At 43.2% G+C, this 20,946-nt stretch overlaps 1 protein-coding gene across 1 annotated transcript; it reads left to right on the top strand.

Annotated features, from left to right (window-relative positions):
• The first annotated feature begins 234 nt into the window (after positions 1-234).
• On the top strand, positions 235-18,958 carry LOC148016225 (uncharacterized). The gene is made up of 2 exons (XM_087663801.1): positions 235-2,077; positions 18,109-18,958. Exons 1-2 carry the CDS (start codon positions 287-289, stop codon positions 18,424-18,426), a joined length of 2,109 nt encoding a protein of 702 aa, XP_087519927.1. The 5' UTR covers positions 235-286; the 3' UTR covers positions 18,427-18,958.
• The last annotated feature ends 1,988 nt before the right edge of the window (positions 18,959-20,946 follow it).

Below are 20,946 nucleotides of genomic sequence, written 5' to 3'. Positions count from 1 at the left end.
TACTTTGAAACTTTACCTACTTAGGTACTTGGGTTCTTATTGTACATACATAGTGCACATACTTAGTTAGATGCTTAGGTGTAAGGTTCTTAGTTAGATGCAAGTTATGGATACACACTTAGTTTAATGCTTAGTACATATTGAGTGAGATAGTTACTTAATGTACATACTTAGTGTGATAGTTACTGTGTACATACTTGGTTAGATACTTAGATATACCTACGTAGATAGTTACTTAGTATCTATACTTCGGAGGATTCTTAGTTAGATACAGAGCTTGCTGGCTATGGCGGCCTCGTCCTGCTGCGCTGGCCTGTTCCCCTCCTCGTCGCCGTCGTCCTCCTTGGCACGGCCCTTGGCGTCCACCCTCAGGCCGCGGAGCCAGCAGCCCACTCTCCGCCTCCATCGCTCCTTCTCTTCCTCCTGCTCTATCAGAGCCCGCTTCTCTGATTCCTCTTACCAGGCTAGCAGCGGCTACGGCGACGAGTCCAACGGTGGCTATGACTCTAGCGGCTATGGCAGCTCCAGTGAGACCCCGGATAAACCCCACCAAAGCCCTGCCTATTCGAGCCCTCCGTCCCCCTATCAGCCGCCACCGCCTCCCTCAAGTGCTCCCGGTGGTTTTCGGAGCCCGTCCCCACCTCCCCCTCCCCCTCCCCCTCAGTCTGGTTATGGCAATCGACCTCCCCAGCAACAGCCTTATGATAGCGGGTTTAGCAGACAGAGGCCTCCATCCCCTCAGCCTTACAATACTGGCTATGGCAATCAACCCCGCCCGGCCAAGCCCTATGACACCGGGAATCAACGCCGGACGGCCCAACCCTACGAAGGCAGCAATCAACCCCAGCCGGCCCAGACCTACGACAGTAGCAATCAATCCCGATCACCCTCGCCCTTCAATGGTGGCAATCAACCCCGGCCAGGCCAGACCTTTGACAATGGCAACCAAACTCGCCCGCCTTCCCCCTACAGCAGTGGTCGCAATCAACCCGAACGGACCCAGGCATTCGACGGTAGTGACCCATCCCGCCCCCCTTCACCCTACAGCAGTGGTGGCAATCAACCCCAGCGGGCCCAGGCATTTGACAGCAACAACCCATCCCGCCCGCCTTCCTCCTACAGTGTTGGCAATCAGCCCCGCCCTGCTCAGCCATATGAAGGTAGTTTTGGGCGCCAGTCACCTTCTGCACAGCCTTATGGAGGCGGTTCAATGAGCCAACCTCGACTGGCTCAGCCCTATGAAGGTGGCCCTGGGAGTCCTCCTCAGCCCGTGCAACCTGGATTTGGAAGTCAGCCCCGGCCGGCTCAGCCTAACCAAGGTGGCTTTGTTGGTGGCCCGCCCCAACCTGCTCAGCCTTACCAAGGTGGATATGGGGGCCAGCCCCAACCAGTTCAGCCTTACGGTAGTGGGTATGGGGGTCAGCCCCATCCGAATCAGCCTTACGGTGGTGGATATGGTGGCCAGCCCCGTCCGTCTCAGCCTTATGATGGTGGATATGGTGGCCAGCCTAGGCCGAATCAACCATATGGCCAGCCCCGTCCGACTCAGCCCTATGGCCAGCCCCACCCATCACAGCCATATCAAGGTGGTTTTGAGAGCCAGCCTAGCCCTTCTCAGCCTTATCAGAGTCATCCTCCACCCGCACAGCCCTATGGAGGTGGCTATATGAGCCAGCCCAACCCTTCTCAGCCATATGCAGGCCAGGCCAACCCTGTGCAGCCTTATGTAGGCCAGCCTAATCCTGCTCAGACATATCCAGGCCAGGCCAGTCCTGTTCAGGCTTACACGGGACAGCCTCCTCTTCCTCAGCCTTATGCAGGTGGTTTTGGCGGTCCCCCCCAACCTGCTCAGCCTTATGGAAGTGGTCCCGGGATCCAGCCTAATGCAGCTGTGTCTTATGATACTGGTTTCAGAAGCCAACCCCAGCCAGTTCAGCGTTATGAAAGCAGACAGCCCCTCCAAACTCAGCCCTATGATGGTGGCATTGTGCAACCACAGACATATAGTCCTCCTTTTGGGAAACCGATAGTTGGTGATTATCGTCCGGCCTCTCCATATGGTCCTGAAGCTCCCGAGGTATGTAAATGTATAACCAATTATTGTCACCTGTCTGTTAAGTAGAGTGTGCACTCTTTAACTGGAAATTCTCTTAAGGCCATGCCAGTCTATTGGAAAGTCTTGCTGGGTCGTCTAACATATAAAGGTTCAAGCTGTGTTTGGTTAAACAAAATAACATTAATATGGATGTTAGAGACATAGACACAAGAAGAGATCACATGTTTAAAAAAGCACAATCAATCCTTGTACTACTATGGTGACTACATAATTCACATAGGACTTCGTGTTACAAACCATGGTCTACAAAGATGTGTTCTTGCACCTCCTATATATTCCCTATGTGTGATTTGCATATATTTGAGACTTAGCTGATCTATCATGAAGCCAGCCTTTCTTCTTCGAAAGGGTGGTCAATGACCTGATTATATACTAATCACAGCAAGCAATAAATTCATATAAACTCAAATACAAATGTTACCAATTAATATTTGGCAATTGGCTCTGAAAATTGGTGCCCCTTGTGGTGTTTCTTTAACTTGTATTTCAATTGGAAGAAGTACACTAAGATTGCTCCAATCTCCTTTGAAATCTAATGTTTCTTGTTGTCATAAGTGATGAGTGAGTCTTCAAACTAATTTGTCCCTTGAGTTGAGAGGGGATTGGCCTTCAATCGACCCTTGGCTAGTTAAATCTAGGCCCAAATTCTATTGGGATGGGCTGGCCTCTTAGAATCTCTGAAAATGCCCAATTTCCAGTAGCTGATTCCAAGTGTAAGGTCTTCAATTCTTGGGCATGGGACTTGAGATGGTTGGTGAACCCTAAATTTTGCCATATATTATGGTTTACAGCAGCAAAACACAACTGCTCTTTGCTAGGGCTTGAGAATGACTGCAAATTTATGAGAATTGGTTGGAGAATGGAAGACAATGCTGATGAAAGAGAACATTCAGAAGTTAGCTGCCAAAAATTGGCCGAGATGGCAGCTAGCACTAAAGATAGGCCGAAATTGGCGGTCATCTCCTCCTTGCAACCATCGATATGCTATTGCTTGCATCAGATAATGTTCCCTGGCTGAAAACAGCCTTCCTAGGCTTTTGCTTGATGCTAGAGGAGCTCTGGTCGCTTGTTGTAGATGGGTGCTCAGCTGGTCAGTATTCCCCTAGAATGATTGGCAATAGTAGCCAACTTGTTGTCCTCCTCTCCCACACAGCCCAATTCTCCAGCCTTCAACCAGCCTCTTCTCACTTGAATGGGAAAATTTTGCTAAGTGGCAGCCTTTGTCCATTTTCAACCATTTTTAATTAATTTTTAGAATTAATGATTTGGCCCTTTGTCTACGTGTAGAAAATTAGCAATGCTCATCCACAATTATATTGGCTAGGCTATTTTAACCCTTAAGTGGTCTTGTATATTATTGGTCCTTGGCATTAATTTATCAATTAATGCCTAGAGTTTAATGTCACCATTGACATTTGTTGACTAATTAAATATCTTAGGTCAAAATTGAGACCATGCATGTACTAATATCTGACCAATATAAGGTATTACCCTCCACTGCAAACTTAGGGTCCTTGGCCCACCAGTGTGACTTATTTGACTTGCACACAAATCCAGCCTTTCTTCTTGGTAAGGGTGGTGATGAACTCATTCAACTCAAATTATAGCAAACATTAAATATACAACTTGGGAAACACACACTTTACCACAATCTTGGATAGTCAACAATGGATTGGTCTCAACAATTGGTATCCCTTGAGGTTTGTGGCATTTTTTCATCTTGTATTGCTTTATAGCTGAAGTACTTTGAGATATGGGTTGATGTCCTTCAATCTTCAATACAATAATTGCTATGAATGACCATTACTTCTTGGGCATAATTTGCCCCTTGATTGTACAATAATCCGAGCTTAGTTTGGGTCTACAATCTCTTGCATATGGGCTCAATAATTTAAGAATGGGCTATCCCTTGGATTAGCTGCAAATTAATGCCTTCAACTACTACACTGAGTCATTGGCTTTGTTACACTTAGTGTTCCTCCTAAGTTTTGGTGTAAATGCTCCCTTATTCCACTAACATATTTAACCTTCTAGTTGGAGAAGGGTTTTTTCCTTGTGTGTGTAAGAAGCTGGGAAGAACAAGGATTTAGTGTGTAAATAATATTGATGCCATGTCACACTGACATTGGTATAAAAGGAGAAAACATGTAATTTTTCTCATCTTTTGATACATAAATACATTATTGTCCTTCTTCTCATTACCTTGCTCTAAGCTTCGATGGCTTCTTTCTCTCTCCTATTCTAGTCTTTCTCTCACCTTGTGGCTCTCTCTCTCACTTTTGCATCTCTCTTTTGCATTCTCTTCTCTCTCTCTCTAGTTCACTTCTTGACAAGTGGTATTAGAGCATTGGTCTTTGATCCATTTTTCCTTTTATTTCAATCAAAATTTTCACCATAAAAACCAATTTTAGACAAGTACTATAGGTACTTGACATAGACAGTGACTAGCAGAGGTTTGTAGATCATTTGTGGTTAGCAGGAGACTATATTTGGAGATCTTTAAGGACAGATATGGCGGTGGAAGGCTAAATAACAAGTTGTTACCAAATTTTCATGCAATCTGGAGGTAACTAGGTTAAATGGGAGTTAACCGGACTTAGAAGGGAAATAAACTATGCTTACTTTTTAAGTGGAGTTTCTCTTTCTCTCTCTTCCAAGCTTTTGGTTGAAGCTTCAATTGTGGTTGCCAATAAATCCTTCAAGCTTGTGTTAGCAGTTAGCTCCTTGCCACATGGCAGGTTTGCCACGTGGCAGTAGTCGGACTGTCCGATTGTAGTCGACTGCATTACCTGCCTATTTTGGTATTTTACGAGGCATTCTTTTTAGCCTTTTAAAGGTTGAGTTTCCAGCAGTTTTGATCACTTGTATGTGATAGACTTCAGCCGGTTGGTGACGGAGACAGTACTCGGGCTGATGGAGATCAAGGTCCTCAAGGTAGAGACATACGCATATATTCTCTCTGTACCCGTGTATAATTCTGCATTCTTATACAACATTTTTCATTGTAGATTTTCTGCATTTCATTGTCTCTTTCTCTCTCTCTTCTCTCTCCGTTCACTCTTTGTCATAGTCATTCGCTTCCGCATTGCTTCACTCCGACATGGTATTAGAGCATCGGAGGACTTTGACCTAGGGTGGATCTCTCTAAAAAGGAGTTTTCAGTGTGACATGAGACTGCGTTTTCAGCGTTCAAGTCCGAGCAGGTGGGTTGTGCATCAAAACAAGGCTGAGACGAGCGTGGGCGTGCGAGAAAAGAGAAGATATGTTGAAGCTATTGATGTTTTTCTGCTGTTAGAGAAGAAAGAAGATTGTGTTTTTTGCCTTTAAGTGCAGATTTTATATTTTCATCGCTTCCGACTGCTGAAGAAGGTTCAGGAATCAAAGACGAGCCCTAGCAAGCTAGGTTTTTATAGTCAGAGGGGGTTTCTTTTGTGTTTGTGCAGGCATTGCAGGTGAAGATGTCTGCAGAGATTGACATGGAGTTCCAGGCGATCATGGACCGGAAGGTGCTTGTCCTACTAGCTCTTTCATTAGATCAGAAGCTTGATGGCGACAATTACCGTATCTAGTGAGTGATGATGTTGGCCATATTGGAGTCTTATGATTTGGCGGAGCTTGTGATGGAGATTAACCAACCCTCAGTGAGAGATGAGTCCAAACTCTCTTCCAGTGCTCGTACGGAGTTAGACCAAAGCTCAGTCTCATTGGGACAAATTGAATGCCAGGATTTGTTCTTTTCTCTTTCTGTCTTCTACAACAGTCGTGATAGCCCATATCGAGCACTTGACGGTGGCTTGGGAGATATGGTTGGAACTTGACTAGATGTACAATCGGATGACCCTTATGAAGAGGGTTTCTTTGGAGGTGCAGATGTGGACCTTGTCCGTGAATAAGTCTTCTTCACTTCGGGAACACATCAACAAGCTTCGGTAGCTTCAGCTGCAGGTTCAAAATGCGGGAAAGTCCATTTCCTCTGAAGACATGGCGATCACTTTATTGTCTCAATTGCTGTCACGATTCGATACTTTTTATTCCACTTTGCTTCAAGGCGAGAGTCGACTCTTCGATGGGAAGAGTTGGTTTCTATGGTCTTGGACCTAGAGAAACAATTGAAGGACCAAAATGCTTCCAAATCGGAGGCATTGGTTGGTCAAGCCTCTCAAAAGAAGTGGAAGGACTAAAAGGAGGAGGAGGAGAACAACAAATCCAAGAAGGACAAAGAGAAAGAATCGACATGCCATATTTGTGGTAAGACCGGCCATTGGTAGAACGATTGCCCCGACAAGGACAAGGACACCAAGAAGAAGGACACGAAGGATTTTGGAGCGGTGGTTGCACCCTCATCAGTTGCTTTTCTACACTTAGCGGTCATTGAGGACCCCACATTGAAGATTTCTGATGCTGTGATCACATCTCCCCAGGCTCGAGAGTGGATCGTGGACAGTGGTTCCTCACGGCACATGACTTCTTTACAGTAGGTGTTGCCCATTTGCAACCCTTTTGTGGACAGATTCTCATAGGAGATAGCTCTTCTGTGCCTATTGCTGCTCGGGGTGAGATGCAGCTGATTCTAGGGGGACATGGTGGTACCCACACTTCCGAGGTGTTGCATGTGCCAGGTTTAGGGTATCATTTACTTTCGGTATATAAGATTTATTCTCTTGGTCTCTTGGTGGAGTTTGACAGTGATACTATTTGCGTTCTTGATCGTGGATCAAGGAAGGTTCTCTCTCAAGGGTATGAGGAGAATGACATCTACAAATTGAAGTCTTCTTCCACTCTTACCTCTCAGACATAGTCCGAGCTATGGCATGCTCGGATTGGCCACATGAACTATGAGCATCTTCGGAAGGCGTCATGAGGCTCGCTTGTTTGAGGTTTGCCGGATATAGTGGTGAGCCAGTAGCCATGTGTCTCCTGTATTTGTGGGAAGCAACATAGGGATGCGATTCCCAACAAAGCTTCGAGGCGGTCTACTTCACCTATGGAGCTTGTATCTACGGATCTTTGTGGCCCGACAAGGAATGAGTCCTTGAAGGGGAGCTTGTACTTCATGTTGATCGTAGATGACTACAGTAGGATGACATTGTCAAAAGTGGTGCAGCAATGGAAGCATAAACATAAGCTGTAATAAACTGCTGAAACACAAGAGAAAAGAAAAAGGGAAAGAAAGAACACAATACAAATGATAACTCAGATGTATGCTCGGGAAACGGAATCCATATATCAGACACGAGACTGTCACATACAACGGTGAGTCATTGGTTGCATGGGCACCCTGGCACTGGCTCCTGTCTCCTCGGGAACTCCAGGTGGTGAACTAATCAACTAAGGAGGAGCCTAGAATAAATAGGCACAAATAATGCCATAAAATATGTCAATGCTGGTCGGCCAACAATAAATGTCCAATATGACCCTATGAATGACACAATAAAAAATACCTAAATAACCTAAATAATGTGTCCAAGCCTTTGCAGCTCAGACTTACACATGAGCTGACATATCTGCTAACACCCTCTCTCAGATCATGGGTGATTCGATACAATACAATGGTACAATGAGAATGAATCATAAACCATACAACATAGAACCACCAAGTAGAACCATGGATACCCAAGTAGTGGGTGATCAAGCCACCACCAAGGTGCCTCGGAGAGAACGTGATGTCGATGTCGATCGTACCAACTTCGGAAAATAGAGAAGATCATAGTAGCTTTCAATGTTTGTCAACAATGCCTCCGATGTAGCACACGTGACCATGCTGTCACCAATGCCGCAGCGCATAAGTGACCATGGATTCTCCTTCTTTGGCCAAACTACCAAAGTGTCCCCCCATGTGAGCTCCAGACGAAAGTGTCTTGCTCTCTATCAAGTAACCAGCCCATCATGAACCTGGATGTCAATCCTAGCTTTAGGATTTGTACCTGCCAGACTTCGGTTGATGCGTTAAGGATGTCCCTCTCTGGATCCTGTGCATCTGTATAGAAATATAGATGAGGCGCGATTGCCCCATCTCACCACCCTCTCACACTTCCTCTTTGGCACTGGAGAGTCTTGAGGGATGACCTCATCACCACCACTAGAAAGCAGCTGAGGAAGGGGCTATCAAGCCCTTTCCACGATTCGAAGACGAGGATCCCTTCCATGCCTTGGACTTCGCCTTGGCTGGAGGATCGGAATTGGAATTTGAGGCAGATGATGACTCGTCGGAGGAGTCCGCATCCCTCTTCGTCTTCTGCTCCCTCTTTCTAGAAGCCTTCAACTCTTTGCAATCCTTCCTTAAATGACCCTTCTTGCCATAGTGGTAACATTGGGCCTTCGACTTCTTCATCTTCAAACCCCTCTCTGAAGTTGCAAGAGCCTCACTTGAACCTCCATAGTGTGATGGAAGCCTCCCATGTAGTCGCAAAGTAGCCTCATGCTCAAGGAGCATCGAGGACATATGAAGAAAACTGACATGAGTGCTACATGTTTGCACCCGTAAAGCATTCGCCACTCCATCATACTCCTGAGGAAGCTTGTAGAGTACCGTACCAACAAGATGTGCCTTTGATAGGGCAGATTGCATAGTGAAAGCTGGTCCTGGAGTTGAGTAACACGAAGTAGGAAGGATTGAATCGTATCTTTGGATTCAAACTTCAGTTGTTGGAGCTAGCCATAGAGAGTAACGGCCCGCATGGTGGAAGAAGCCTCGTACATCAACTGTAACTTCGACCATATGTCCGAAGCTGTTGTACAGGAGGTGACTGCCGATAGGACTTCTTTGGAAATACACCGAAGTAATGTTGAATAAGCACGGGCATCATCCGAATTCCATGTAAGCATAGCCTCCTCATGGTTATCTTCATCAAAATCAGATGGAACAAGAGAAGGCTGTTGAGGACGTGCCATAGCTCCACTAACCATGTACCATAACCGCTTCTGAATAAACCAAGCCTTCATCACCGCACTCCACATGTAATAATCAGGTCCATGGAGCTTGTCATTAATGGATGTGCATGGAGGAGCCATTTGGAGAGGATTCAGAAAAGAAGTAGAGAAAAGAAGGGATTGGGAGAGGGAACACAGCCAAACCACAAGTACAGACTGCAAAAAGCAAGAGTTCACGTGTAGTAGTATAACCCAAAATCTGATCAAAATAAGCCAAAATCTGCTGCACAAAGTCAAAAAATCAGTCAAAAACTGTAAAAAACAGCAAAAACGGCTTGACAATGTAAGCACCCAGCCAAGAGGAGATGCAGAAATACCAAAACGCAGGCTGAAATGAATGCGCAGGCTATATGGAAGCTGACTACAGCAAGAAAACGCAAGCAAAAGTGGTCCTTGATTGGAGCAGCAGCTGCCTGATCAGCAAAGGGGAAACAGTCCTGAAATCAGCAATAAAACACAGCAGAAACACAAATCCTGAAATCTGATACCATGTCAGAAGTGGTGCAGCAATGGAAGCGTAAACATAAGCTGTAATAAAGTGCTGAAACACAAGACAAAAGAAAAAGGGAAAGAAAGAACACAATACAAATGAGAACTCAGATGTATGCTTGGGAAATGGAATCCATATATTAGACACGAGACTGTCACATACAACAGTGAGTCACTGGCTGCGTGGGCACCCTGGCACCGGCTCCTCTCTCCCCGAGAACTCCAGGTGGTGAACTGACCAACTGAGGAGGAGGAGCCTAGAATAAATAGGCACAAATAATGCCATAAAATATGTTAGGTCGGCCAGCAATAAATGCCCAATATGACCATAGAATGATATAATAAAAAATACCTAAATAACCTAAATAGTGTGTCCAAGCCTCTGCAGCTCAGACTTACACATGAGCTGACATATCTGCTAACAGACATGGGCCTACTTCTTGATGTTGAAGTTGGAGGCTTTCTCCCACTTCAAGGATTGGCTTCTCTTTGAGGAGAACCAATCTGGCCGGAGATTGAAGACCTTGCGATCAGACAAGGGTGGTGAATTTGTTTCTAATGAGTTTGCTCGTTTGAATGCAGATAAAGGCATTCACCAGGAGTTTACTAATATCAACACTCAAGAGAATGGCATTTTGGGGCGGAAAAACCAAAGTGTGATCAAGATGGCATGCACCATGATGGAGCATTGACAGACTTCTTAGTTTCTGTGGGCCGAAGCAGTGGCTACGGCAGTCCACATCCTAAATCGATTTCCCACTTCGGCCGTTGATAGGATGACACCTTTTAAGGCTTACTTTGGGACTAAGCGTGATGCCTCTTATTTCAGTTTTGGGTGTGATCATTGATGCCTATCTGCACATCCCGAAGATGCAGTGTGACAAGTTTGAGGCGGCTTTCCGATGATAGGTATTTGTTGGCTATAGCTCCCAGATCCAAGGTTATCGCTTATATGATCTCGTGAAGCGGGATGCCTACATGAGTAGATACGTGAGGTTTGTGGAAGTTCCGGCCATAGATGGGGGTGAGGAGCACCTTGTACTTGGAGATCTAGGGGAGAGTTGGGCTCCCGCGACAGTTTCTTTGGAGCCAGAGCCTCTTGATGGAAATTCTTCTTCAGATTTAGAGTCTTCTTTTCCACCGGCCACCCTAGTGGATATCCCACCGATGGATGTATCCTAGTCTTCAGTGGATGGCGAGTGTCGAGGAGAGATCCAGCCTCCTCGTTGGGCTTGTGACACCCTCTGAGATTCAGGGATCGAGGGGGTCATTGAGGAGTGGGAACCGCTAGATGGATCGCGGAGGTCACGGAGGCTTCAGGCATATACTACGGAGCTTGTTTGCTGTAATTACTGTTCGATGTCCCATGTTATGCAAGATAGAGAGCCTACATTAGAGGAGGAGGCTTTACAGTTTGATCATTGGCAGAAGGCGATGGAAGCCGAGTTGGAGGCTGTTGAGCAAAATGGCACTTGGTTCCTTGTGCCTCGTCCCTCTCATAAGAAGGTGATTGGTGTCAAATGGATCTTCAAGACCAAGTACCATAGTGATGGCTCCTTGGACAAGCACAAGGCTTGCCTTGTTGCTAAAGGTTTTGCACAACACCCAAGTGTTGATTTCCATGATACTTTTGCCCCTACAACTCGCATGGCGACTATTTGTACTGTTCTTGGCTTGGCTGGCCATAGGAGATGGCTTGTTTTTCAATGCACTTAAGATTGTAAATGCTAAAGTCTAAATTGTAAACTATAAACTTTAAAGTTTAAAGTTTAAAACAACAAATTTTAAATTTTATGGTTAAGTGTTTAAACTTTGCTTGCTTCAGACTATCCATGCTCATCATAGCCCTCATCATGTGTAAGTTAGTGTGTAATAGATTAGCTGCTCTAATTGTTGTGTGCTAAGCTGATTGCGAATCTTTATGTGAATGAGAGAATAGACACTCCAGTTTCTCTCACACGCACTTGAAGAGCAATCCTGGGCAAAGGACCCTCATGGCTAAGGGCTGAAGGGTCTCCAATGTGTATTCAAAGTTTTGCCAACAAAATAAAGGCTTCACAAGTGACTCTCTCCTCCAACAAGTGGGAGGAGCAAAAGTCAGATGCCCTCTCTGATTTGCATAGTATCCTAGCTCCTCTAGCATTGCATTTTGGTTATCCACAGGGAACCACACGAGCCAAATAAGCAAGCTGGCCCGAATAGAACTCTCTATCATCCATGACTACTGACGACTTGTAGGCTGGATGTACCAATGCAGCAAAACCATGGATGGGCTTATGCATCCATGCTCATCTCCTCTTGGCTATCTCTAAAACACGTGTACGCTGTGTCTTTGTGATCACTGTACAAGCATGTGCCTTTTTGTTAATGCCACTCTAAAGAAGTGAATGAGAAGGCCTATGGTGGACCCCTCGCAATCATTCATACATAGCATCTTATAAAAAGGAGTCATGACAATGACAACAACATGGAGTTTTTGCCAAAACTGCTCATTAAGGCACAAGCGCGGCATGGCTTTGGCCTCCTTTGTCTCATTCTCATCCCACTCATTCTATAGAGTAGACATCATTGTTCCGACGCAAGGACCGTACCTCATAAAGGCACTCTAGCAATAATTTGGCCTCAAACCTAGAGTGTAGGTTTATTGACTCTCAAAGTACTAGATGAGGACCCAGAGATGGTACTTTGGTATGACTTGCACATGGAGTCCACACAATCTTGGGAAACTCGGCCTCAAACAAATGATCCATGCGTCGACAATTTGATATATTGTCGGTAGCAACTTGCACCACATTCAAGAGGTCCACCTACAACCACAATTTACAAATTACAAGTATACTAACAATACTTGGAGGTTAGAGAGAGAAAGAGAAACTCGAGAGTTAATCCTTTTAAGTTTCAACTTTCAAGATTCAAGAATAAAGAGAGATGGGGTTGGGGCTTGGGGGGGAAAGAGAGAATCGAGATAGATATTAGAGAGAGACAAATGTATACCTCAATGATAGCTTGTCGAATGTGACGGTAGATGAATGCGGCCATCATTTTTATCCCCCTCTTGCCAGTATCTACGGCTTGCAAAAAGTACGTGCTGAGTGGACATGAGACGAGTATGTTGATGTTGCCCCGCTTCTTATGATCACTCCATTCGTCGCTGAGAATGGAGTAACCATATTTTATCCATGTGGCCCGAATAGGATCAAGGGCTCTATCAATCCTCTCCTTATCTTCATCAATCTTTTTAGTTCTCATGTCGTTGTATGTGACACTAGTCCATTCTTAACATGGATCCACATTGGCAATGGCTTTAACCATCTTCTTCCATTGCTTTGCTTTAGAACATTGAATGCAAGTTTGCACTCAATCACCGTGTGTGCAATTTCAATGCACACAAGGTGTTGCCTTTCTCTAAGGAAGGCAATCGATCCATGCACATGATTGTGAGCTTGAGAGAGAGGATTGTCTCTTGGACATCGCATGAGCCTTTACTCTTTGTCTTTTAGTGGAGACGGATGTGGATGTGGAGCCCTTATCACCAATGGCTGAGGCCTCTCTCACATGGGTTGAAGATACGCCCACATTCGATGCTTCCTCATTAGTAGGCATAGGAGTTGGTGCCGATAAGCCACTTCCTCCTCCTCTTATGGATTCTCCTCTCATATTGGAGAGAATCTCCTCCGCGATGTTTTGAGGGATCAACTTGCATGGAGCAACTTGTCTCCCTTGTCTTGGAAAGATGTTGGAGAAGTGGAGTTGTACCACTTGTATAGTGCTTCCCGCAATACTTGCATGTTCAATGGTAGGAGTTGGATTTCTTTGTATCTCTCTCCGCATGGATCGCGCGCAAATTGAAGGCCTCGTGCTTCTCATGAGTCATGGTGCTGATGACAGATGAAGAGGCCACAGAGAGAGAGAGAGAGAGAGAGAGAGAGAGAGAGAGAGAGAGAGAGAGAGATGCTTGAGTCTCAACTATTGAAACTTGAAACTTGAAAGAGAGGGAGAGGCCCAAGGGTTGGGGTAAAGTTGAAAGAGCAAGAGTGAGAGAGTGGGGATGAGAGATGAGAATGGCAAATGCTTTGATAGGGTGCAGGATAGAGGGGATGGGAGATGAGATTTGAGAATGGCAAATGCTTTCATAGGATGCAAGAAAGAGCGGATAGGAGATGAGAATGACAAATCACAAGTCCATTCAAGATCTAAGAAAGGAAGATGAGAATGGTAAATGCTTTTTGAATTGGTGTGGAAGCATGGAGAAGAGGAGCACATTTTGTAAACGAGAGAAGGGTTAAAGTTCAATTAGTGAAAGAGGGGTCAACAATCAAAGAGAGTTGCTAGTTGGATGGATTCCAAGGAGGGCTGGGGGGAGGCGGGGAGTGCATAGCTGGAAAAGGGGGTGAGGTGAGGTATCCAAGGCTTTCCACCCCCCCAAAAAGTGCCACGTAGGCGGAATGTGCCAGATTTAAGGCAATAGAACGTAGGAGGACGCGCAGACTTGGCGGCAAAAGTGGCTCCGTTTTAACGCATGAATCTATACGGATATGTACCGTACGGTATCGTACGGATCATACGGTACGATGTACAGAGACAACTATGCTACAAAGTTGGCTGAAGCATCACCATCATTAAATTTGTTGGCTAATGTCTCTTGGATAGCCGAATATATTTCATGTTGATTCTAAGGTCTTACAAGACCGGATGTGTGGAATGATCGATCTTTTCCTTAACAAGGCAATCAAAGAAAGTGCTTGTGTATCTTTTGAGTTCCATCTCCTTTGACTCTCGATAGGAGGGGGAGAGGCAGCAGCACTAATATCCTGTCCTCTAGCGTTACGCCGAGGTGTTTGAGGCGCAATACCTCTTGGTCGCTGCAAATCACCTGTAGCATAGTCTCACAAGTCCTTCGCTACAAGAAGGTTGCAGACCATAAAACTCTACAACAGGTAGTTTGATCCATCAAGTTTGTCCTCTTGAGTGAGGACACCAAGGATGTTGCTCTGACCATTAGTCCCCTGATGTGCCATGCTATTAGTAATGGACAAAAATTTGCAGCCAAATACTTCTCTGTTGAAGTGTAGATTGTACTCAGAGTACCAAAATCACCCTCAAGATTATGCAACAAGTACCAAACTGTCACACAAATGTCAAAGTGTGTACAATTCGACCCAAATCAGCGCAGCCAAGAAATAACAGCAATGCATTGTTTTACCACATCTTTCTCGTAATGCGTGCCCTCAAAAGTACAAATTATTGCAAATTAATGTCGATTATTATAAAAATTTATTGAAAATTTTTGAAATTTTCCGCTCAATTTGATTGTAACAGCAATTAAATGCTGCTTTACTGCTTGTTTGCTGCCTTAGAATGTGTGTCAGGCAAAAGCTCCAAATTTCTTCCTAAAATTTCAAAGAAATTGAATAAATTTGTTACTTATAGCTTGAATTTTTGCAATAATGTCACCTTGGGGTGTGTGCCAACAACGAACAACAATTGGAATTTGCCTTGTAATGTGTGCTAGAGCCTCTAGGACAAAAGGCCCCAAATTTCTTGAACAAATGTTGATGAAATTGTGCAATGTCGGTGTTTCAAATGAAGATTTGCATGTGGGATTGCAAATTGGGCAAAAGCCCCAAAATTTTTGGCGGGAATGTGAAAGAAATTGTGAATTTCTTTAAATTGGTTGTTAAATTTTTTTGTGGGAGTGAAAATTGACAAAAGCTCGAAATTTTGTGTGGCACAAGCTGAGATGGCCAAAAGGGAAAAAATTTCAGAAATTAAAAAAAAAACCCCAAATTTGAAAATTAGGGTTTTCGCACTTTTTAGGAACTGTAGAAAATCGTAGACAAGGCTGAGAACACGGTGGGCAGAGGTGAGAAAATAAGGGGCAAAGCTGAAAACAGCAGTAGCTCCTCCAAAACAGTAGCTCCTCAGGCTGTGTGCAGGCTGCGTACGGGACTTAGAGCTGCGCGTAGGGTGAAAACAACAACAGCTCGTTGTTCTCTTTGTTCTCTTCCTTGGGCAGAGAGCTGGCTGACAGCAATAGGACCTTAGGTGGGGCAACATTGGTTGCCAGGGGAGTGAATTGAATTTGTGCATATTGGAGAATGATTGCTAGCTATGGAGGAGAGAAAAGAGAGACAATGTGAGTGTGTTGAAGCAAAAGAGTAGTGTTCTTGCTGAATTGAAAGAATGAGAATGAAAGGTACAAGATAGGTCTAAGATAGACTTGGCTTTAGCTCAACCAAAGTTAATTGACTTTGACTCTAACTCTAAGAGTGGTGACACAACTTATAACTTTAGTTGTGTTCATACTAAGATCTGAAAAAGAACTAAATACAAAAATGTTGGGCATTGCCCATAGAATTGGCACATTGTTTTGGGGCTGTTTTAAAGAGCTAATCAGAATGTAATGAATTTTTCACTCATCACGTGGTTGGAAATTGGATGATCTTGTCCATCATTCACTTAAACGTGGCTGGACCATTTGTAAGCCCAAAGGGCATCACCAAGAACTCATATAAGCCAAATGAGACTTGCAGGCTGTTTTATGTACATCCTCAAGCCTAATGCATATGTCACGTTACCCACTTTTCAAGCCAATGTGATTGAATATAGCAGAATCTTGTAATCTGTCCATCACATCTTCGATTCTAGGAATTGGAAATCGACTCTTAATTGTGATATATTCGAGGCATGATAATATATGCACATATGCCATGAACCATCCTTTTGCATAAGCAATACATGAATAGGAATGAGTGAAGAAAATGATGCGAATGTGATGCCCAAGGTGCAAGGTGTCCAATAAACACCGATTCTTGCGAGAGCCAGCTGAGGTAGAGTGCTGAAGAATGACGTCCTTTGTGTATGGATCCTGTTGCTGAAGGTGTCCAATAACTGCAGACTCTTGTGGGAGTGGGCTGAGGTAGAGTGCTGAAGAATGATGTCCTTTTTGTTTGGACCCTGAGTGCAGCAATACCACCAATTCTGAAGAATGACGTCCTTTGTGTATGGATCCTGTTGCTGAAGGTGTCCAATAACTGCAGACTCTTGTGGGAGTGGGCTGAGGTAGAGTGCTGAAGAATGATGTCCTTTTTGTTTGGACCCTGAGTGCAGCAATACCACCAATTCTGATGAAGATGCAGCCGACTAGTGCTGAGGGTGATGTCATGCAGCAGTCGCGAGTGCTAGTTGGGGATGCCAGAGACTGAATCTTCATTGGTGTTTCATGATAAACTTGCTGTGAAGGAACAAGATATGTTTACTATCAATAATCAATAAGGTTTACTAATACTGATCCATTGTAATAGTATCATTAAGCATATCAATATTCATATTGTAAAGTATAATAGGTATAAAATTTGAGTTCGCACATGTTTTAGTATTCAGCCGGAGATGCAACTAAATCAGGCTGATGATAATGCTAGTAGAAGGCAGCATATCACTCAAAACACAGAGTAGAATCAGGTTGCTGAGCTGTGGAGAGGTCAGCTAGGCCGAATATGTTGTCGCCTGCTGGTTTGGAGTGTAGACAATGATCTAGATGATGCCCATGCAACTGCATTAGGGTAGGAAAACCTCAGAATAGCAACAGACCAGGTCAAGATGGCTGGCAGCAATCATGTTCAGCTGATGACACACTAGGAGAGTGTGTTCACAAACAAGCTGATAGCAGCCAAGATGCTGATGTAGATGGCTAGCAGCAAGGGCAGCACCCTGTAAATGGTGTGGGTGAAGGTAGATGACATGGCTATAACTTCAGGAGATGGGAATAGGTAAATAGATGACAGGAAATCCTGCACTTGAAATTTGAATCACAGTGTTGGAGTGCACAAGATCTTAAGCAAGTGGAAAAGGCAGATAAGCTATTAAGGAACGTGCACTAATGGAAGTGAAAAGAGTAAAACAAGGTGCATTTAAAGAGGCAAACACTGACCACAGATTCAAAAAACCCTGTAAATGTGAGGACATTATAAGGGTGATAAGAGTCCCTAGAGGAGATTCTCACGCCCAAAGAAAGCTGGGAATTGCAATGTCACTACTGAAACTCTAGGCTGGCTTTCATGGGGACATGCTCTTCGTTATTTGAATAAATCTTGACTTCTGAAGGTGTAGATTTACTATTCCTTTTGAATCATGACAGTATCCCCTTATCATAATTGTATCACTTTTTTTGAGAGAGAGCTTATTGAAGTGAGCATCTGCAAGTTATGCTTTATATTTGCTAGGAGGTCCCCAAGGCCAAGGAAGGCTAGGGCATCGTGATGTCACTTTTGAGACTCTAGTCTCACTTTCATGTGGGCTTGGATTATTTAGATAAAAACTTCTGAAGGTGTAAATGGCTGTTTGCTTCAAATCATGAAACACTTCACCATCATAAATTTTGAGTAGTGAGCATGTGCAAGGTAGAGCTTATATTTGCTTTCTTAAAATTTGAACTTCTGAAGGTGTAAACATTTGTTTTGAATCATGAAAGACTTCACCATCATAAATTTTAAGTAGTGAGCATGTGCAAGGTAGAGTTTATATTTACTTTTTTTACTGAATATATTTTCTGACATATGTAAGTGGTGTCACAGGAGCCTAAGTACACTTTTGGTGAAATTGTGAAGAACACAGGTAAAGAGCAGCCTGTTATGCTAAGATGTATATGGTTTGAAAAGTCTTTAGGGTTAGGCCTGGATAATGTTGTTCCTGGATACGGGGCCCTCCCAATGACACCATATTACTTCTTCCCTGAGAAAGATGCCTTTGGAGAGATTAAGAAGTATCTGGAGAGTCAAAAGTGGATCTCAGAGCAGCGCATGAAGTCCCTCCTAAATCAGGCTGAACGGGCTATAGGCTTGTGGCAGAAAACTAGTAGTCCTCAACAGGTCTCCCAACAGGTGTCTGTCTGATTTTTCTCTTCAACGTTCTACCATTCTCAGACAGGGTATGACTTACTGAAGATCCACAGAAAGCTCAGATTACATGTTCTACTTGTAGTACAAGCCAGCATCTCAGCATTTTGGAGCTAAACCCATTTATAGCCCTCTACTGTTTAGCAGGTACTCCACTTATCATTTTCTCAGAGGGCTGGCTTAGATAACTCTGTCTCTGTCTGTCTATCTCTGTCTCTGTCTCTCTGTCTCTCTCTCTCCCCCTCAAAATCGGGTGGCCCCAACTTGAGCCTACTTTTGGTCGGAGGTGATCTTATTAACCAACAAAGATTTTTGGCTGCACAGGGTAAAACTATCTTTTTCTTTTCAGCATCAGCAATGACAGATAGATCTATCAGGTGGAAATAGCTTATTTAACTGGAGTATATGCTGTTCTACCATATAAAATTTCACTCATTGTGTTTTTGCCACAATTGTGTGTATCCATTGTAATCACAAATTCATTCAAGGTTGCATTAGTATTGAATGTGTTCAACTCTTCAGGCAATTATTTCCACTGTCCGATTGCTTTATTACCTGTGGGTAGAATTATGATCCCTTCGACTATGAGTGAAGTTAAGTTAGCCATGAAATTACATATGTGATGCTCTTGATAAAGACAAACACAAAATAATAGGTGCGTTATAGAGGACTAAGGTCAGGACTTGGCAAGGTGGGTGTCATTGCAAATCTCATGAGGTCATGCATCGCTTGTTTCGTGTTTTTGTGAGTCCATTGCTTATATTTGCCCAACAAAAGGATAGATAGCGTTCTTCGGATGCAAGAAATGGTGTGTTTTTGTGTGGAACCCTAACAATCTAACAATTCTATATAGCCTTTGCAAGAATCCATCATTACGATGGTTGGAAATGATGAAGAATACTAAGGGCAGAAGTGCTATTTCCTTTGTTGCAAATGGTAACCTCAAAATGCTTTCAAATGTGTGGTATGTTTTAGAGATTAATAGAAATCTGTGTTAGTTGCTTCCTTAATTCATTTGGTCATGAAGTAAGGTTCACAAAGAAAGGTAAATAAATTCTTTGAAGTTGCTTTCATAATTGATCTTAGTCATGTAGTGAGGTTCACCATGATAAGTGTAGAAATTCTTGATAGTGTTTTCAAAGTTGTCACCAAAGAAGAAAGAGGGAACAACTTGTATGAGCTGAGTGTACCACACCCTTAAAAAGCCACCGGTGTTTACAAAATATCCGTTCCAACAACAAAGAAATACAATTTATTTTTATATAATTGATATTTATCACAAATTCATCTTAGGTGCACATATATATAGATGATCGCTAAAGGAAAGTAAATTATTCAAAGTTTTTTAGTATAATAATCAAAATATATGTTTGGATGCTTGCTTTGAATCTAGTATATGCCTATGCAATTACTTAGAAAAGTATTAGAATCTCTCTATTTATGTGTGCACAATGTTTGGACATTGTTGCTCATCATATGTTATGTTACATTTAAAGTAGATTAGACCAATTGTTCAACTTAAAATAGTAAAAGATTCAATTGTGTAGAAGTTTCCCTCTCAATTGTTTATTATATTAGGAGCATTAGGTACGCATTGTTACTAGGATTAGTAGACATGTACGTGATTAAGTATTGCTTTCATTAACAGTAGCAATAGGAATTAGTAGTAGGCATATACATTGGCAATTTAGAGTATTAAAGAGCGAACAAATATCGTGAATGAGATCTAGGATCCTTTAAAAATGTGAAGGTAAAAAGTAACATGAAAAAGAGGGGAGCAAGAAAGTAAATAAGATCTTTATATATAAGAGGATTAATTTGACAAAAACCTTGGCATCCCATTAAATAGCTAATAAAGTAATTTGGGGGAAGAAAAGGCTTGAAATAGTTTATAGTACTAGGATGTAGAGATCTATATTGTTAATAGTTAACCATAACCATCCAAGTCTTATTATGTTAGCAAAGTAACACTAAACTTGTTAGCCTTGATACATGTGAGAAAGAGGAAGATCACAAAGTAAGAATGGGAAAATGAATTTGGCATGTGTGACAAGTGCTTTATTGTTCTTGAAATTCTTGTAGCATATTAAATTCTCTATTACTTGAAGTCCTTGTACTAATGTGCATGTATGGGAACTAAGTATACATTAGATGGATCTTTGGAAAAGTATAAGGCTCGATGGATAGCACAAGGCTGCTCACATACAAAAGGCTTTGATTTTTAGAAAACATTTGCATATGTAGCTAGTATGACCACTACTTGTGTGGTACTATCCTTGGCTACTCACAAGTAGGTAGTCTTTTAAATAGATGTGAAATGTGCATTCTTGAATGGACACCTCAATGAGGAGGTGTGTGTGGTCCAACCACTAGGATTTGAGGTGCTTGATCAAGAAAATATGATTTGCGAGCTTAGAAAGGCAGTGCATGGATTGAAACACGCCCCAAAGGTGTGATGTTAGGCAATAGATGGATTCTTAAAAAGCATCGAGTCTATTAAAGTGGTTCTGATGCTAA

The sequence above is a fragment of the Lygodium microphyllum genome, chromosome 23 (assembly GCF_053477565.2).
Source record: "Lygodium microphyllum isolate KBCC chromosome 23, Lygodium_microphyllum_v1.1.10, whole genome shotgun sequence".
Classification (NCBI taxonomy): Eukaryota; Viridiplantae; Streptophyta; class Polypodiopsida; order Schizaeales; family Lygodiaceae; genus Lygodium; species Lygodium microphyllum.
This window is presented reverse-complemented; position numbering and strand designations above follow the sequence as displayed.